The sequence below is a fragment of the Apteryx mantelli genome, chromosome 2 (genome assembly GCF_036417845.1).
Source record: "Apteryx mantelli isolate bAptMan1 chromosome 2, bAptMan1.hap1, whole genome shotgun sequence".
In the NCBI taxonomy this organism is placed as follows: Eukaryota; Metazoa; Chordata; class Aves; order Apterygiformes; family Apterygidae; genus Apteryx; species Apteryx mantelli.
Window position 1 is genome coordinate 160,046,872 of NC_089979.1, and position 20,961 is coordinate 160,067,832.

The 20,961-nt window shown below is 37.4% G+C and overlaps 1 protein-coding gene across 1 annotated transcript in view; it reads right to left on the reverse strand.

The window, feature by feature from the left end:
• The window catches only part of DNAJB6 (DnaJ heat shock protein family (Hsp40) member B6), a 61,867-nt gene that overhangs the window by 36,600 nt on the left and 4,306 nt on the right, over nucleotides 1-20,961 (reverse strand). Inside the window, exons 2-5 of the mRNA XM_067291932.1 lie at nucleotides 14,621-14,729; nucleotides 12,840-12,949; nucleotides 10,286-10,345; nucleotides 9,795-9,905 (exon numbers count right to left, since the gene is read on the reverse strand). Of these exons, the coding sequence (XP_067148033.1) occupies nucleotides 9,795-9,905; nucleotides 10,286-10,345; nucleotides 12,840-12,949; nucleotides 14,621-14,685 (346 nt within the window). The 5' untranslated portion in view covers nucleotides 14,686-14,729. The remainder of the gene's footprint in view (nucleotides 1-9,794; nucleotides 9,906-10,285; nucleotides 10,346-12,839; nucleotides 12,950-14,620; nucleotides 14,730-20,961) is intronic.

Genomic DNA, 20,961 nt, shown 5'->3' on the forward strand with positions numbered 1-20,961 from the left:
CAACATATTTATGCTGAACGAAGACAGCCTCTGGGGTCCAAACACATACTCCCATCAATGAAGATATAAAAGGCCAGCAAAAAAAGTAGCCATAGTTATTCAGTAAAACAAGAGAGGAACAAACTTCATCTTACATACAGTCAATGAGCAGATATTAAGGTTTTTTCTTCCTCTTTTTTTTTTTCCCAGATTCTTGTGTTCTAGCTTTTTTTTTTTTTTTTTTTAAATGCAGAGCAAGCTTATCTTCAATATAAGATGACCTGGTTTTACCTTTAAAATAAAAAAACCAAAACCAACTCCTGGCACAGAAATATAGGAACCTACCACAAAATTAGTATTTCCAAAGCAAGCACTATATCTTAAAAAAAGGTATTTAAGACTAGCATATTAACTAGCAAGTAAAACCACTGCAGTTAATAGTTGTGCAGTACAATTTATTCTTGCTAGAGTGACTCATAAGTTAGCTATGAAGGTCATTCACTCACGTGTACAAACGGTCTATATTACATTACTCCCACTGTTAAGCTTTCTATTTATAGTCCAATTTTTCTTCAGTTACCTGGAGTTAAAATAAAAACAAAACAATCTGCAATGTAAACTTTGAGTTTAGAAACCTCCACACTGTCAGCCTATTCTACAATGCCAATCTTTCCTTCTCTGTCTGCACAACAGCAGCAGAAATGCAGATTTTTTTAAGGGTGGATCATAGAATCTCCCAGAGATCCCCGCTATTAACTGGACTTCTAAATGGATTATAACTTTGCCAATGCCTAGTGACGCAAAAACTTAACCTAGACTTGGACATGCCTTACTAGACTTTGGCAACCTTATACAGCAAAGAAAGAGGTCAATACTCCACTTCAGCAAGTGTTCTAGCCTTGAGGGATTTCTGTTTGCAACCCTGCCACACACAAGAGCTAATAATCCTCCAACACTGTTCCAGTAACCCTCTCCAAAAAACAAGATATCCAAACCACTCCTACAGTTGACTAAAGAATCCTGTGTGGCCTCTGCAAGACAGGGATTTTTCAGAGCTGGGAAGGTGGGCAGGGCTTTCCTAAGGGAACATTCCCTCCCCTTATGACTATGCCTACACCCATCCAGGTACAGTATGCAGAGAGTGCCAAAAAAATTGAGGGGAGGAGGCAGTAAAAGGGTTCTGCACTGTCACTTGTTATATCCACCACCAACTACACATTAGTATAGCAACCTTACAACCTCTAGGACCTTACTTATGCTTTTAGTCCACAAATCAGGGTGATGAATAGCACAACTCCACGGAATAACAACATTTCAGCCTGGTAGGTCTATTTTTGTGATTTAACAGAGCCTTTCCCTGCATGATAACCTTTTTGTATAGATGGCTTTTCCAGAATGGTTCAAAAGAAATGCATATCACAAAATCAGTCGTTTATTATGACCCCTCTTATGACAGTCATTTTTGTGCAATTTACAATCCCTGTAATTTTTTTACTGGATGTTTGAAGCAGCACAAAACCCCTTCTAAAAAAAGGGGGAAAATATTATATAAATAGTATGTATTTAAAAAGCTTCAGAAAACCCAAATGCTGGGGCAGTTTCACCTTAGTACCTAAATTAGAGTAAATACTTTATCAGAACCTTGTGGGAGGATTAAAACACCGGATTCTGTTTCATCGGAAATGTTGCAGCACAGTTCCAAGATAAAAGCTGTAAAACAAGGATAAAGACAGACCAAAAGGGGAGAAATTTCTAGGCAGACAGTGAGATGGGCTTCTAGTGGATCAACGACATGAACTGAGATGCTTAATCAAAGAACTCATGACACAATGAAGGACTGCAGGGCTCTTGCTGTTACTAGGTAGGAAGACTGCAGTTCCAGAAGCCAGGAAGTTGATGTGAAGGTAGGAACATGAATGGAGGGAAGATAAAACCACCAGCAATGCAAAAGATTGTAGATTAATACCCATCTGAAAATTCTGAAGTTAGAGGTAACACATTCCCAGAAGAGTTTACTTTCATCAGAAAAAAATTTGCACTAATTCAAATGCACAGCCACTGCTGCTTTCATCTGGGTAAAACATTAAAACACCTCACTGCATACCATGGAATCCTACCTTAAGCTTCTGTCGTCATGCATGAGGAAAGAAATTAACTTCAGAACAAATCAGTAACACCACTAAATATCTCACCACGGTTCAAAATGAGGACTCTCAGGAGTCTACAGCTGTAACACAGAAACAGCATTTTCTCACTCTGAGCAATATGATCCAATCACAGACTACTACTAAAAACAAGTGGACCTAGTTGTTGTTCTTCAGCGGTTCTTCCTGCCTTGCAATCATGGAACTGCATGGCAAGTTGCATTAATTCAGTGATCTAAAAGAAAGCACTAATAGCTTGCATCCTTAGCTTTCTGTTGCATCCATGAGCTAATCTGACCCAGTTCTGGCAAAACTGGCAGGTCTGACAGAAAATGGACAGAAAAGGACAACAAAGTGGGGGAAGGAAAGGAAGAAGGCAAGCACAAAACCCTTCCATAATTCAGTTAAATTTCATGATATTCATTGTTCATTCAATCCATCTAAGGCATTAGCTCAAATCATCACAGGACAGCCTGAACTGGGAAGATGCTTTCAGCACTACTGCCGGATTATCCCTGATGAAAGTGTTAAGCACGTTCCAGGGCAGTGCTGTCGTTCACAGCCAGAAAGCAGGAGTCAAGAAAACCTGTGCACTGTCAGCAAACGTTCTCTCTCACGCACACGCTGCTGCAGCTAGAGACGTTAATAATCTTCTAAGGACAGCATTCAAAGGAACATTACTCTGTATAAGCAGGATCTCTGTTCAGTCACCACTCACTGGACCATCTGCCAACCAGGCACCTTTATTCTTTGCAATCAGAGCCCCACTAATACCTCTGCCAAAACATGACACTGAAGAAAAGCTGAACACCTGTATTACAGGTGCAGGAAAATGACAACATAACTGCAATGCACTGAGCAAAGTAATGCTGAAAGGCTGCTCCGGCCCTTCCAAAAGGGAGCAGTCAAGCTGAACTGCATTCAGTGTTACAGTCCGCAGTGTTTCAGTAAGCCAAGGGGGGTACATGCTGCCTGCTCACCATCTTCTCTTTACATCAAAAGCATCCTATAAGTGACGGAACAAAACACAGAAGAACCGAGTATAACAAATTTGTGACTGAATAAGGTGCTTACGCAAAAGGCTATAGATGTATGATATATATAACAAAACATGATTCTCAGAGTAGGCATTTCCATCTTGTCTGCTATTCAAAAAAAGTTTTGAAGGTACAGACTTGCAGGAATTAGGCCCAGAATCTCATGCTAAGTTCTGGACTATATGCAAAGCACAATAAAGCATATCACCAGAACTGCGCAGTGAGGCCACCAAAACCTGCAGACAATTTGCATGGAAATAGTTTCTTCCTTAACTACAAAATAAACATACTGTTGATACTGCTTACTCAGAGGAGATACTAAGATGCTGTCACAAACACTGTTGATTCACCTGTTTATAGTGTTTTAACATGGTCTTTTACAACTGCTCATTTCCACAAGTTACATGTCAAACACGCTTACCTCAGTTATTTAAGGAAGGTTACCAGTAGAAGTATCATAGCATTTCAAAGTCTTTATAATGACTTACAACAGATATCCTAGGATTAGTAACTTCCTCAGAGGGAAGACTTAAAACACTACCTTTGAATTCCATCTATACCATAATTACATGGATGTTAGGATATGGTAAGTCCAAATCTACACAGCATTTAATATTTATTAGATTGCTGCCCAAATGCTCAGGCGCACCTTAAAACTGGAGGAATCTTCCACTGCCATTACCTGCGCTGCTCACTTTGTACTAGGTCCAGCACTTGTCAGAATCTCTGAAGACTGATTTAACTCACTAGCCATCCAGGAAAAACAAACAAACAATAAAAACAAACACTCCCCCCCCACACACACAAAAAACAGAATTTTCCAAAGGACTAACTAGCTGAACCAGCTCCCAGATGCACACAACAAACACAGAAGTTAAGTGAAGGTATAGGAAGGAACGCATTTGGCCAATATGCTGTCAAACAGCTCCTCAACACATCTAAATGGACGTTAGTCAAAGATCATTCAAATTTTAAGTCAGACATAAGAATTTGGACAATGGTCTCCTCCCTTTCAGCAGCAGACACTATATGTTAGCAGAGCCACAGCCCCTGTTCCACAGCTTCCCAACAGATAACGCTATCTGGGTGAGATGATTCCTGCAATGTAAATACACTCTCTGAATACAACAGCAGTTCTGTCTGAAAATTCATTCTAGTAAGACTTGAGTCATTCAGTGAATAACTATAATCTAAGGCTGGTGCTTACAAAAATACAGCTGTGCCCATTCATGCCAAAGCAATGAACAAACATGCAAATGTCAGAGCACGCCAGAAATGCCAAAGGTTGTTAATTTGTGTCAAGAAAAAGATTAATTACAAAGAGGACATTGTTGTGCAGGATGGCTTTAATTGAAAGCCTTCTCCACTTCAATTTTAAGAAATGAGTTGACTAACAAATATATTTTGCATTAGAACACCTAAACATCATAATTATCATAAAATGGAATTACATGTGCATTAAGGTCACAGTCTGACTGTTAAGCAAACCTTTTGCCCCCAAAAGAGTTTTATCTATACAGCAACAAATTTTAAATTGATCATTAAAACTTTCCATCTCAGGATAAGAGAAGCTGAAATTTCTACCCTTGACTCTGCCTGTTAGTCACTTGCTGTCCTTGAGACTAAAACGCTAATGAAACCATCCCATTTCTGCAACAGCATCCTAAAATACAGATCATATAAAATACGATATGCAATGATTACTGCACATAGATTTTCCTTTTTCCCCTCAGGCAAAGACTCCTTAGCCTGGACGCTTAAAGTAACTTACTATACTTTTCAGGAACACTAGCATATCATTTTATGTAATCAGTGTTACAGCAGTCAATCTGCAAGAATTCTGCTGTTTGATGGAACCGAACTACATATACACACACACGGCTAGCTAGCCATACAAAGGTGTTAGTTTAATTTTACCTTTGTTTTCCAACAGTATAGATTTTTGAAAACTAAATTAATCAGGTAACTAGAATTCTGAACAGAAAACTCCACAGAATGCACAATAAGGGTTTAAATGCCTTATCCGATCTTAAACTTAGATTAAAATATATCCTGAATTCTACTCCACAGACTAAGAAAAACATTTATTAAGGCATTTATTAAGTACTATCTCAGAAGGTACCGTGGGAATACTAAGTGTTTAAACACACTACAGCAAAAATGCTGAGATTATAAACTATGCAGGAAAAGACTCCACAGAGAGACTCCTCTAACAGCCATCATCAAAATCTAGAGAGGACATCCCTTCTGGAGTAACTTAGCTACACATTTGATCATAGAGAAAGAACATTTCCTATTGGGATTCAGTTGACTAGACACACCCAGGCATCTAATGCCATTTGATATGCCCTAGAACATCCTGCCTAGCTTCTAACTACTGCTGCTGAAGGTTAATGGTCTCCTACTGTCCATGTGGTCTCCTACAGGTCCTATAGGTTCCAGGCCATGTTGAAAATACCCAGGCCTCTTAGATATCCTAGGCCATCTCAAATGGCACCACATGCCTATGTATGAAGCTCAGCGTATATACAAGATGACTCAACTATTCACGAGTTGTCTGCACCACTTAATTGCCTTCCAGGTTAATTTTGTGCCCCTGTGATGTCCATTCCATCACTTCAATATAATGCCTCACTGATAATCCCTTCCAATACATAACCTTTTTTGAAGTGAGAATCTGAAAGGCCTCTAAACCAAAACCAAGTCAATTCTTTAAGAGTCCAGAATCACAGTCAGTGTTTTTGCCTACACCAAAACAGGATACAGTTTCTATTCCTCACAACGCTTGGATGAGAAACCCTTAAATGAATAAATACACTTCCATTACCAATACAAGAAAAAAAAAAAAGAAAAAAAACCACACAGACCACATTGGAACACAAATGGCATCACATACAAATTGAGTATGTGGTAGTTTAATTATAAAACAAACCTATCAAAAATGAGAAATCAATCCCTATATTAAGATTAACCACTCAGTTCAAATATCAAAGGGTAGTCAAAGATTCAAAGAGCTATAGCATGATGAATACCAAGCAAACAACATTGATATTTCAAGGCAGTACTTTCTGATACATACAGTAGTATCACATTCTGCTGTCACTATACTACAACATACTTTTCCTTTCCCCCCATTATAAGGATTGTCACATGCCTATACAAAGAGACTGAAAATTATCATTTAAAGTTCAGTAGGAAAAAGCAGATCCTGCTGTAACAAGATGTCACAGAAAGTGAGCCCACATGCCTCAAGAGTTACAGAGCTGATCTTCTGTCATATTATCATATCAAGTTAAAAAAAGATAAGTAGTAGCCTTTGTGCACCCTTACTTTTACAAAGTATTTGCCTGCAAATCAGAGAAGAGAAATTCTGACTGGCTGGGCCAGAGCAAAACAAAAAGTAAAGTTGTAACTTAATATTAACTTTGCTCGGTTTGGAAGTCTTCAGAGCTGTCTTTAACAGAGCATTATATATTTTTGTTTGAGAGGTCTGAAAGGACTCATCAGTTAAAGGAAAAAAAAAATCACTGAAGAAATCTTCACATATTCTCTTTTCTACATATGAATAGATATGAAAAGTTTTCTTTATAAACAGAGGTAACTGCGTAGTAGTGCAACATAGATCAGTGGAGTTTAAACAGACTGTATTCACAGCACAATTTAGAAATTCTTCACATCCATAAATTTACAGAGATTATGCATCTGAACGCTGCTCTTCACCATATTAAACGGTGATCAGGATATACAGTCCCACCTGCACTCCATGGGCTTCACTCCATTCCACTTTGAACTGTGCAAAAGGTGCAAACATTTTAAAGTACTTATTCAATTTCATCTTTCATTTCACGAACATACATTTATTTATAGAAAGCATGACCCCAGTCTCTATTCAGCTGCTTATAAAACCAATTACGATCTACATGAGTAGCACCTTAAAAAGTCACGGCTTCATATAAGCCAACAAGTTGAAAATGCCTCATTTTTGGATGAGAAATTCTCTCATTCTTCAGCTGTCCTACCACTATTTCAAGACAGCAGTATCTAGAAGGGCCCTAGTTCAATAAAAATATTCATGTCCTACACAGGATCCTATTGCTTTCTCTTCACACTGTTAAATGCACTACATCTAGCGGAAAGCACCCATACTTTCATTTTGTACTACATTAAACATTGACTTAAATCTTGCAGAGATTGCTTCAAACACTTTCTAAAAAGCTGAATAATTTGTTGAATTATACTTTCCCATATTAGAGAATGTCTTAAGTTTCTTAATTACTGCACAAAAAGAAAAAAGGAAGAAAAAAAAAAGAAGAGATGCTCACTTAGTAGCCTTCTGACTAGAAAAATTACAAGAACTTTCTCACTTAGAATCCAAAGCTTAAAACGGGTTTTAGAACTGAGGTAACTGACTGCAGTTCACATACAGTGGAGGTGGCGGAAATGAATTGTTTCAAGGCTAACTGGAGCCTCTGTGACATTTGCTGACTGTGCCAGATTCTTACTCAGCAAGAAACAGAACTTTTGTCACAAGTACTCTTATCTTAAAGCTGACAATTACAGTGATCAACACAATACAGTAGATACCTCAGATAGATAACCCACTTTAAATAAAGCCCTGTTTGTTTGGGGGGGGGGGGGGGGGGATGGTTGCTGAAGCATACCTTGATGCCACCAGTGCAAAGGTATGTTTTTTGGTCCACTGTTTCTGCAGGGTAAGATGTATCACTACTCCTCTACAAGCCAGACTAAAACTTCTGCAATCTTTCAGGAAAACTGCAGCAGTAATGGTACCACCATCTGATGTGCTAGATAGTTATATGCAATACATTGTACAAACTTCCTTGTAAGGAATCCAAAAGGTAATGGTTTTTTTGTTTGTTTTTTTTTGTGTTTTTTTTTTTAATCCCATATAATCATCACCATTTAACATGCAAAACTTATCTGCATGGTTCTAATGTTAGTCATGAACACTGACATTTTTAGAGACACCAAGTTAAACTTTTTGCAGGTATTGTTGAGGTAAAGTACAATAAAAAAAACACTAACAAAAACAAAGGCTATGTCAGGCCCCTAATAGCAAAAATATGTTTTACCTACACAGTTTAGTAAAAGCTATCTGACTACGAACCAGATGTTTTAAAGTACATTTTACTTATTTTTAAATCTAGGAGCTAGATACTTTCTCCAGCTTCTCCTCACTGGCTTCCTACTCAGCATCTTGCTCAGATATTCTATGCTTTTTTACCACTCATTTGATCTTACACTGACATCCTCTTCCAGTATCCCTTAAGATTCTTCTACTGTGAAAATGCTGAAGGAGTTGCATCTTCCCAGTTCACCCTCTATTTCCCCCATCAGCATACTGCTAGATGCTTCCTCCAGCCTGCCCTCTATTTCTTCTGCTGATCTTCCATTGGATTCTTTCTCTAAATTCTGCTACTGATTCTATATTGGATTCTTCTCCTAGCTGCTCCTCTAATTCCTCAGCTGACCTTTATTGGATTCAACCTCTAGCTCCTCAAACCCTTTTCTAATCTTTCACGAGAGTCCTTTGACAACCAAGTGATGACCACTAAATAGTAACTGAAGAAAGATATAATTAAAATCTGAGCTGAATTGGCCCAGTAAGGCTCCTAGCCAAGATGGAAAAACTAAAACCTATCTTTCAAAAATACTGATATACACTACTATATCTACATACACTACTGTGCAGATTAATACGAAGACACTGAATAGGAAGAGGTTTGGGGTTTTTTTGTTTGTTTGTTAAGTACTGTTCTTGCAGTTTTCTATATACAACTTTTTAGTTCCTCTAAGTAAATACTGAACATAGGACGTGCTCCCCTTTGTCCATCAGCATTTTGTGCAGTAGAATTTGCACCAAGAGATTGAATGAGAACTAACACTTCTGAAAAGACCTTCATACACCATGCAAGCAATACCACAAGTCAAAAGAGCATCAGCACTATGCCGGAAAGATCACTGTGACAATTTTATCGCATATTGTTTCCTTTAAGTAAATGAAACATGCAGACTTTAAGAGCTATTTATCTGTGCCTTTAAGGGTTTCCTTCCCCCAAGCAAGCATGTGACACAAAATTTAAGAAAGTGTCTAGATTATGAATTGGACAGTTACATTTTAATACAAGAAAATTATGCTTCCTGTAATACAAATTAATACAGAGAGCTATGTTTTAACAGTTCAAGTTATCTAACTTATCCAGTTCAGGAGCTCTCAAAGCTACATTAAATATTTACAGATCACAAAAGGTCAAACTCAGCACAGGAGGTTGAGAAATAATTCCAATATGTATTTTTTCTGTCCAGTGTTCCTTCTAACCTACAGAGACATAGCAACCATGATTTTATGGTTTTTAAAACCATGCCTTCAGACAAAATATGAACTGGCAAGCCAAACCTATTCTGTACCATCAAATAAACCAAGAAACAGGAAGCAAACAAACATTTTAAACATAAAATAGCAATGTCTACCACCAGTTTTCAGAGCTACTTCTAATAATTCTTCTAATATTAGATACTTCTGTTTTGCAAGAGTTAAGTTTTAGCCATGATTTAAATGCACTTAACTAAAGGCAGTGGATTAATGCACTTAAATAAAGACTGGATTACTTACCAAAGAAGTCAAATGAAAAGGGGTCCCTTCCACCAAAAAACTCTCTAAAGACATCTTCTGGGTTCCGGAATGTAAATCCAAACTCAAACTGATTATCAAAATGACTTCCCCCTGAAGAAAAAGAAGTTGCATTTCAAATATGCTCACACATTTCCACTAACAAAAAAGTTCAGGCCCATATGGTATTTGAATCGTTTAGGCAAATACAAAAACATTAAAGTTTCTCTAAAATTTCTCTTTCCCTCGCATATACCATTTAACTTAAGTATAGAAAAATACTTTTTATAATGAATTCTCTTTTGTACAATTCCAGATATCAGTAATATCTGTTACCACAAGTAGAAAAGTTGTAAAAACTTTACAATTTCTATTTTCAGGAGATTATATTTTAAGCCCTTGATATAGATATTTCCAGATTCTTGTCTTAAAAAGCTGTAGAAAATAGCTTTCCAGCAGGACATAGGAAACAGAATTGCTAGTTGTCGACATACCTCCACCTCCATTTATTAAGCCTTCTTTTCCATATTTGTCATAGATGTCACGTTTTTTAGCTACAAAGAGAAGTAGTACATTGTGTCAGCGAATAACCATGTTACATTTGGAAAAAAAACCAAAACCACTTAACTGGTATTCTCAGCTAATCATGTTCTCAAAGCTAGCTTATTTAAGCAAGAGCTGACGTGCAACTGGCAAACATTTTTGCTGAGGATTGCCAAAGCCGTTTAGGTACTAAAAGAGCCAATACTAAACTTTAGGCTTATCACCATTTAGTTCTAGAAACTCAGATCCTACTGTATTAGAAACAATGCTGTGGGAAGTTCTGCTATAAGGACAAACCAAAGGAAGTTTCTGTCTTTAAAAGGAATACTACAGTCTTGATCTTTACATAGCTACCATGGAAAATTTTAGGCTGGAAGGAACCTCTAGAGGTCATATAGTCCAACCCCCTCCTCCAAACAAGGCTAATCTCAGTTAATCAAAAATCCACAAGAAAGGGGAAGGAAACAAATTAAGTCTGCATTACTACATAAGATGAGACTGCACAGTTGGTACTGGACTGGAACCTGAAGAGCTTAAACCTGTGGAACATCAACTTATTTTGTATGCACTGCTCCGAAAGCATCAGCCAAAAAATGAGTTATGGGATGTGATTTTAGACTCAATACTAGGATGCTATTCCCATAGGAATCTCTTCAGTGAAAGATGCTTTGAAATTTAAGTAGTATCACTAAAAGAACATGCAGTTGCCTCAAACAACTGCTGAGAAGTAAAACACTCGTGACATAAGGGAATTATGACTTCACATACTAGTCATCATTTACAAGTTATGGAAACTTGCGCTTGTTTCATTTTTTCCTTAAAGCGTGGTACATTTACAGTACATAAAGAAAGAAGGTTAACCTACCCATCAGTAAAAAATGACCAAAGTAGCAAGGTGGGCAAACTGCTAAAAAGTAGCAGAAAACAAAGGGATACCTGAGGGCTCACAGAACCGGAAATTCATCTTAAAAACCTAATATTCTTGAAACCACAAGGGAAGAGTTTTCTATGATCATACAATTCTAATGTTCTTCGCATAAGTAAACCCTTACAAAAATATTCTTCTGCTGAAAACCTATCTTTATTCAAGACTGTGATGGTGTCAGAAAACTTCATTAAACCTTCATGACAGCTGAGTGGCTCTCAACCACGAGGTTCAGGATTCAGTTATGTCTTCTGCACAAGACTGTTACAACACCAGTTACTTTGGATTTGGTCCAGCCCCCAAAACAGTCAGCATTTTTAGAAGAAGTTCTAAAATTTTAGCAGTGTAATGTCTCTGAGGAAACTTAAAGATCTGCATACCAACCACACCAGTATCCTGGTTTTACCTTAGTCAAAAATTTGCTTAAGAAGGTTCAATAAACCTGAAAGACAACTATACAATGAATTGTCCATAAACTAAGTTCTGTTTCTCCCATGCCAATTAAATATCAAAACTAAAGAAATAGGGTGACCAAGTCTGCAGCTTGATAAACCAGGCCAAATTCTGAAAGCTAATCTAGATGCTGCTGCTTTAAATTTAGCTTTCCCAAGCTCACTGGTCTCAGGTGAAATCAAGGACACTTCAGAAATAGCTTATAGACAGCTGCAGCCAATTACAGAGAAAAATAATCAAAGTTGTTTAAATCACTTTGTTGTGATTCAGATTGCTTTTGCCAAAACATAAGGAAAAGCTAATGCTACTTTTTAAGCAAAAAGATAGGGGTAAACTATAAGCTGAATTCCTGCACCACATGGGTTAGTCTAAAAAACTGTTTCAAAACAATTCTAAATATAAAGGTTCTCCTGGGTATCACACTTCATTGGATTTATGGAATTCACCCAAACAAAACCCAAATTTTGAGCAAGGTTCACAGAATGCTTGTGCTTTGTAAGGACTAGATAGTATTAATGGAACTAGAAACAGTAGACTATGAAGCCAACTATGAAGGTTGCTGATACTTCAGAGATTGTCTAACCTGCTTTTATTGGTGTATCTTAAAACACAAGCTGGTAAGCCCTTCCCATCCCCCACAGTAAGGCTCATTAAAACATCACAATGCATAAAGCAGCTTACTAGCATTACTCAACAAAATTCCCTAAAGACTAATACCACACAGCCACAGCTCAAGAGCACTGTATACCTGAAGCATAACACTTAACAATTCCCTTATACTTACGGTAACTGTTTTTACCTACTAAGGTAAAATAGATCTTGGTATTCACATACGTCTCTTCAGAAACTCACGCAGAGGGTCTAGGATTTCAACTTCTAGAAGTAAATGTTTTGACTACTCATCTAGGAAGATCCTGAATTTTTAGTTTCAGAATTTCTGATTATTCTTTCTCATCTGCAAGCTTTCCCCCCACCTTTTCTTTCTTCCGGAAAAAAAGTAGTTGAGTTGGATGGTGAACCAAGTTTAAAAGACCCCTTTAAGTGCTATGAATGTTCTCCTCAGCATTGCTAGTGTCATATCTAATAACTAGAGACCTACAGTTCAGAAGCCCTTTCAAAATACTTACCATCTGACAAAACTTCGTAGGCCTCAGCTACTTGTTTAAATTGCCGCTCTGCCTCTTCTTTATTGTCTGGATTTTTATCAGGGTGCCATTTTAATGCCAATTTACGGTACCTAAAAGGAAGAGGGAAAGAGATACAACACTTCAAAACAAAGAAATATGCTATATGGATACACACAAGAAGTCTCAAACAAGTTGTTAGGGATTAAGGTATTTAGAAATTTCTCAGTGCTTTGTATCTTTTCTCCAGACCATCACCAACAAATTTTGCAGTTATGCAAAGAACCATCTACCTGCTTTGCTAAAAGAATGTGGTTTGGGGGTTCTTTTGTTATTCTGAGATCAGTTATTCCCGTGTGTTTCTGATGCTGAACATCTGTTTCTACTGAACTTCTTTGGTGGTATCCACAACTTTATAACATGTATTATTGAAGTATGTTGTTTTTTTTTAATGGATCAATTGCTCCTCTAACAGTACTTCTGAGGCTTTTCTTTTCTTTTCTTTTTTTAAATAAGATCAACCTGATCTACCTGCTTCCCTTTGCTCAATGAAGTTGACAGGTCTAAGAAAAAAGGAAAGAGAAGTAATGGAGATATTACAAGACCATCCCATAACTTTTCAGCTACAGGCTTCTCCTCAGAGCTCCACAGTCATTCAATACTACAACCAACCAACTTGTGATTAGCATCAAGAGTACTCTTCTGGTACAGACAGAGATGATAAAGTTGCAAGGATACCCCAATTCCAAATTGTGGTAGCATCTAACATCAATGGCATGCATGTTTGACTGCAGGCTACACCTGCATACAACTCCTACCCTTCGGAGAAATGTTTTAGGCAAAGTGTTCATAACTACTCAGAAGGACAGAGCTAAGTTTGCACCAGAAGGTGCTTTGGAGTGTTTTACGGAGTCATATGAGAACACAGTTCAAACATTTGAGTTTACAAAGTATCAGCAGGAGTTGCCCAAGAAAAAGGGAAGGGGGGGGGGGCAGGAAACCTGTCACACACTAGGGCAGTTTGATTAATCAAGCTCAGGTGCCTAGGAGAGGGGCAAGAGAGAAAGACAGTACTTCCAGGTCACTGGGAACTGCAACTAACTGTCAAACATTTTTGTTATATTAGAAAATTCTACTACAGGAATATTTCCTCCCAACTGTTTGTGGAAAACTAAATGGAATCTTTTAAAGATATGTTACAAATATCTATCTTAAAACAATACATAAAGAGTAAGTCTAAATTAAGAACTGTATTAAATTTCTTCGAATGTTCCTAAATTAAATGGGGTGTTCACTTTTTTATAGTAACAGATGTTCAGTCCATTAAAATCTAAGCACAGAAGGCAGACCTCATCTGATGAAAGAGCTAGTTTTCAAAAAAGTAGCATGCTAAATACTTATTAACCCCTTAGGAAGAAGTATTATTCTCAGCAAAACAAGCTAGTTCACTGCAAAAGGAGTGGAAGGCTAGTAGCTCCTCCTTCTGTGGCCGAATGGAAGCTATCACTGTCTGTACCGTATCAAATTTCGAGGCACAGTGACCAAGACCAGTGACTAACATCATTTTCACTTTAACAGTACCCCGGATTTTTCTCCCAATTTCACAAAAATGAGTGAATGCTTTTTCTTCAGACCACTGAGTATTTCTCTATGAGTGAAAGTATCACCCAAATGATTACTAATCATGCTAGTATTGATAACAAAATAAGTATCCAAAGACCATGTGATTATATTTATTCATCAAAATACATAGCTTTTACGAGATATACCAAACTGATACTTACGCTTTTTTAATATCTTCTGGTGAGGCATGCTTTTGCACTCCCAGAACTTCATAGTAATCCACCATGTTTCAACAGTTGTCTTGGTTAACAACAGCTGGTCTTTAAAGTCCTGCAACAACAAGAACTTGTAAAGAAAACTTGTACAGTAATGCTACTTCATAAAAATCAGATAGGAGCCTAGTGTCTTCTGGTAGCAAACTTGACCTTATAGAGCTGCTTGGTTTTATAAATTCAGATGTTCCAGACACACATGCACACAAAATTATCTTATTGCAGGTTGACAGATCAAATGATTACTTTGGTTGTAATTTTATGTTCTTTAATTCCACTGATACACAGTGTAAAAAGATTTACCTGAACAGGAGGTCCCTGTATCACATTATGCAAAAAAGCTAGCTCTATCAATACATTAGGAGGAATATGCACAGTGTGTCATCATTTTAAACATATAAATATCTTCTGAATGCAAAACAAACTATATATCAAGTTCACCCTCTGGCACCTAAGTCACCTCTTAAGGACATATGAAATATTGCAGTTTTTGTTATGCTCATATCTGCTTTTCAAAATATTACTTCCACTGTGATGCTCCCTTCAAGAAAAGCAAAGAGTGTGCAATTCTCAGAAATCTAAAGTTGTATCTAGTCTCCAATTAGCCTTCCTTATATTCAGACATTCAAACTTGACAGGAAAATTGTAAGGCCCCCCCCCCATTTTTTTTTTTTTTTTTTTTTTTACCAAAGTTACTAAGTTCCATTTTCTTCCTTTATGTTTATCAACATAAAATATATAGCCAGACTATCAAACTATAAGGTTAACCAAACAACCCAAAGAAAGGAGGCATCTTGTTGAAAGCAAAAACAACAACAGCAACTGATTCATAGTATTTCTTAGTATTAGAGGATAAAATTCACAGGTTTCACAAGAGCCCTAAGAAATCTACACGTTAAAAGAAAAAGCATCGGCCTTCTCCAGCTTAAAGAGTGACAGTTTCCTGGTCAGTACTAAAGGACAGTTATCAGGAACAGTCATACTAACCATTATTTCAACTAAATGACCCCTAAGACTAAAGAATCTTGCTAAAAATTTCAACAACAATCTCCTACTGTTAAGCTTCCCGTCACTGTAACAAGTCTTCATTCTGCCAAGACTTCCAACCAGCTTTCCGCCCTACTACTCTCACAGGTTAGTTTCATCAACAAAGCAACACTGACCTTGTCCCTCAGTTATCAACTCCCAGAAGATAAAATTTTTATTTTATACTTTTTATACTTATAGGAGAATACAGAAAAATTTATTATCCAGGTTTTCTTAACCATGTGTCAGGAGCAAAAATTCCCTGAAACCACTACCCCCCCCCCTTATATCATCCAGTACTTTTCATTTTAACACCAGGCAAAGTCTTATTTTCTAGTTCTTTTACATAAGCCCTCATAGAATCAACTATAATATATCCCAGCTAAGTATTCTGAAATTAACTTATTATACTAGTATTACACATATCTTTCAACATACTGGGACACAAACATTAAAGAGAGACTTCCTTTTAAAATGATTCGTACATCTTCAAAATACATTGCTGTTGTAGGTTAAAGCCTAATTAACTTTAATGAAGGATGTGGCTACATAAACATTTCAAGTGGCAATGCCAGTTTAAGAGCTAACTTGCCACATTACCTCTCCTCTCCAAACTACTTAGAGAAACGAGTGTTGGAGTAGCAACATGTTTTAAAAACTTGACTAAACGCAGGCCAAAACAACACATCTAGTTCACTCTATAATCCCACAAACACATAGGACATTGAAGCATAGTAAGTGAAGAGACCTCACTTTGACTTTGCCACTTGAAGAAATCTGCACACTATGTCCTTCCTGTTTATTTCAGTGTTGTGACTGACATGGGGAAGGTAAGTCAGACAGTTAGAGACAGGTACATTAAACTGAACACTGAGTATGCCAATACTAATATAATAGGAGGCTTGCATACTTAAAGATAGGGACTAACAAGAAATATCCCAAGATATTTGTAATCAGCTGGCCGAGCTAGATTTATTGTTTCCCAAACAAAAATTATTAGAACAGCTCTGAATACAGAGGCCAGGAGCATGGTTACCATGGGTTAAATATGTTATCAAACCATGTACCAGTCATCAAACCAGTTATGAGTAATAGCATATATGGGACATGTAGTTTATAAAAAGAAACCAAAAGCAAAGTCTCTAGACTTTTAGCTACAGGACTGCTCTGGTGTTAGTAGTTTGCCCAGAAGCACATCAGTATCATGAAGCTTTTCATACCATTTCTGTAAAATAAATAAATAAATTAATTAAATTTAATTAAAATAATAATAATCTAGTATGTGTCAAGTTCAAGGCTAGAGGTCAGAGTCCACCCTAACAAGAGATAAAAAGCCTAAAATCAGAGAGCTAACAGCAGGAAGCTACAACACAAAAACATGTACCATGCTTTAAGAAAAAAACAACATGGAGAAAACACCTAAAAGTCAAGACTGGTATTAGTATTCCTCTCAATTTAGACAGGTGTCTTAAAGGTAAAATTCAAACATCAATCTTCTAGCTAGAGCGAGGCAGGTGAAAAAGCAATCATCTTAAGTGTAAAAATAGATCACAACTTTTCCATATGCAATTAGGGAACTCTGCTCACACAGGTAGTCATATTGATTTTAACAGAGATTTATTTGGATACTTCAGCTGGTCAATTGTTTAAACAGCAGGTGCTCCAATGTCAAAAGTTCAGATTCAGTACACTGACTTTTACACACATACCAATATATTCTAAATAAAGGAGCCTCAAGTTTGAACTAAATACGAGCACTGCAGCAACATGACTAGCTCTTGCTAGAGCACTTACTCTGACAAAGATTTTATTAACCTTAAGAAGCAACTACTCTAAGAACAAAGGGATTATTTGTTTCAAAGAAATGTCTGCAGATTGCATATTCTACTTTTTGTAGGTTTGGTACTGCTCAGCTCTTACTTTCTACAAGGATAAAGTCTGAAATTATAGCAAGCCAACAGCTTTCTAAGGAAACCAAAAGGTGTTTATATTCTCCCTCTCTAATCAAATGTTTAGGAGACAGTTCATCTGCAATTCATCATTATTTTTACCTGCTAATTATCAGAAGCACAAACTGCACTGCTATGCTTTTAGATATCCTGAAAACATTTTCTTCTGTGTGAAAAAGTTTTAATGATACTCACATGAAGAAAATTTATCTGAAGTTTTTCTGTCCCCCCCCCCCCCCCGGTGCAGCTTAGGATAAACATCCAAAACCATAAAACTAATAGCATAAGGTAAGATTCAGCCCCTTAAAAGTGCTTGAACTGTTGCTCAGCACAAATTCCAGTAAGATTTGGGGGGGGGGGGGGGGGGGGGAGAAAAAAAAAAACCACAAATTGGAAAGGACCTCAGCCTGCAATCTTTCTTGGGGGAGGGAGGATTTAAAATACTCACACAGCAAAATAACAACCATCAACTTACAAAATGAGTGACAAAAATCAGTAGTGTTAAGGGTGGCAGGAACCTGCTTGGTGAAACGCACAGATGATTCCAAGAAACAAACCTCATACCTTCCTAAGTGAAAAGCAAAAATACTCAACTGTCCTAATCAAAATGACATGAAGGAAATCTTCTCCCAACCCCAAATCTGTCAAACAATTTGTCTCCAAACACACAAGCTAAGGTCATATAACTAGTCACTCAAGATGTTTTTCCAAAGCCATGAGGAAACCAGCCCACATCAACTAATTTCCTGCTTCCAACCACAGAAAAATCTTCAAAGCCTCACAAGAAAAAATACAAGCAAGAAAACTCCAGATGAAAGAAACTGTTTCATGGCCTTGGTGTTGGCTTTCAAAAGTCCACAGTTACTCATGCTCATAATTTCACTATGGTTATATGATGTTAACAGCTAACTCTTAACTCCTATAGAACATCAACAAATCATACATCCAAATGTTCATGTGAACTGAAGGTTTTACTAGCTTGTAGATTTAACTCTCAGTTAGCAGGGGAGGAGGAGTCAGCTCCCTTCCGGCTTGCCAAAGAGAAGCAATGAGTGTTCATACTGAAAAGGCAAGTGCTAGGAATACACGGTCAGTTTGAGACCTCCCTCTTAAGGGACAGCCCAAAGCTAGGCCTTCTCACAGCTATCTTGAAACTGGTCTCATACACTCTCTGCACAGCAAAGTCCTCAGCTACATAAAAGGCATGAGAAGAATTACTTTTATCAAGTCAGATGATAAAGAGAAAAAAGAAAAAAAAGAGTCAGATGCACAACCTGCATCACCTTCAGTGATGACAAAACAGCACCCCTAACTAAATACAGAGAAGCGGGAAGTATCTAAATGAGAAGTTCTTAAATCAGTCAGGAGTGAATTCAGATGACAACAACGGGCATGTGACCTTTGCAGTCAGCTTAGTCAGAAAAAGTTATCTATTTCTGGCCATGAAGCAATAGGGCAGCATGGAGAGTCCTGAAAGACTCCGGAATAGCTGAAAGTCTAGTGACTAGGGCAGTCACCTGAGTAGAGAGAGGTCCAGCTCCTAATTCCCAATCCACGCAATTTACAGAAGCAGCCAGTCATCCACACCCTATTTGAGTGCCACAGCCATTCAGTTCCCAGCACCTGTCTGGCAGCACAGGAAGAACACCCTGTTCTGAATCCCACTTCAACAGCAACGGAACCATTTTGAGATGTCTCTGGTAGGTGACTAAGTGATGGACACACTTGAGAATTTTGCGGAATTACAACCTACAGTTAAAATATATATATATATATATATATATTTTTTTTCACATTCCAGGAGTTTTTATTAGAAAGCTATATATCACCTAGTGCCAGACCCAATGAGATTTTACACTCCTTCAAGTATGAATGAGACCACAGTAACATTAACGCTGCTGTGGATCCAGGACTATACAGAGAACGGCATGCAACACATGCACTTTAAGATTTTTAGTACTTTTTTCATCTGATTGTTATATAGCAAAGGTGCCTTTGCTGAGCCTTTTATTTTTTATAGTCCAGGAAATTTAGAGGCATATACTAACATTTCAGTCTAAAAGTAACAAATTTCAGATGAAATTCAGTCATTTCACTTGCTCACAGGTGACATCTCAGATGCATGCCATGAATTATAATCACTAGTCTACCACATCTTTAGGATAAATAAAGGTCAAACATAAAGCACTAACTACCACTGTATTAGCCAAGGCTTAAGCCACATGCTTCTATCAGTGGCTTTGAGAACCCTTAGTGGCTTGAAGAGGTCACTGCCTTCTACACACAGATATTGGTAATAGAATCTGCACTCTGGTGTCATCCTATGTCGAGTAACCAAAAAAAAAAAAAAAAAAAAATTACACTGCAGCTCTTCAGTGCAGAACACCACTCTGTTGACAACCAAATGCATTTTACTTAGTACAACTCAGCAACGTACAAAATTATACATCTCCCAAAACCGTGGCTAAACATCTAATAAAATAAAGGATCTTTGTCAGTCCTAGCAACAATGTCTGGGATGTGCCTTGTGTAACCGGAAGGAGACTACCAGCAGTCTCCGGGCTACACTAGCAAAGGCCCACTGTGCTAACTCAGCACAAACATTAACATAAAACTCCACACTGTATACCAGAAAGTCTTCGTAAGAGCAGCTTTAAGATTGCAAAGGAACCTAAAGAAAATTGCCTTAATTCTGATGAGTGCAGTAAACAAAGCAAGACAACTTTTATAAGGCTTGTCATTAACATAATTAATCTGAGAAATATATTTGAACAATGCATCAAGATCAAATTCCTCCTTCCACTGATATGTGCACAGCATAGTGCACAGACTAAGATGTCTTTAAAATGTTAGTACTTTCATTTCCATCTACCTGAGCTTAGCCCATAAAGGTTAACTTGTGTAGAGGTCCCTGAAATTTAATTCCTACTCCATAAAAGGTCTTTCAGTTTACAATATAATTAAAGTTAATAAAATGTACTTCAGTCATAATATTTATACATATTACATTCATACTACCACAGCATCCCTATGAAATGAACCTAACAAAATAAACATTCCAAAACATTAGTTTAATCCTGTGTTTAATCTAAACACCCAATCTCTGTGTTAGAAAACAGAGTGGATTTGAATACAGTGATTATTGTAAGAGGGGATACAGTTCATAGGGGAAAAAGGTAGCTAGGCTAACTCCCAACCCTGCAGTGCAGGTTCTATGAAAAAAAGCCACCTCCGCAGGGCTCCCTCCCTCAAGGCAAGAGGTTAAAGAACTGTCCATTACTCTCCTCTCCAGTGAGAGCAAGATGCAACAGGCAA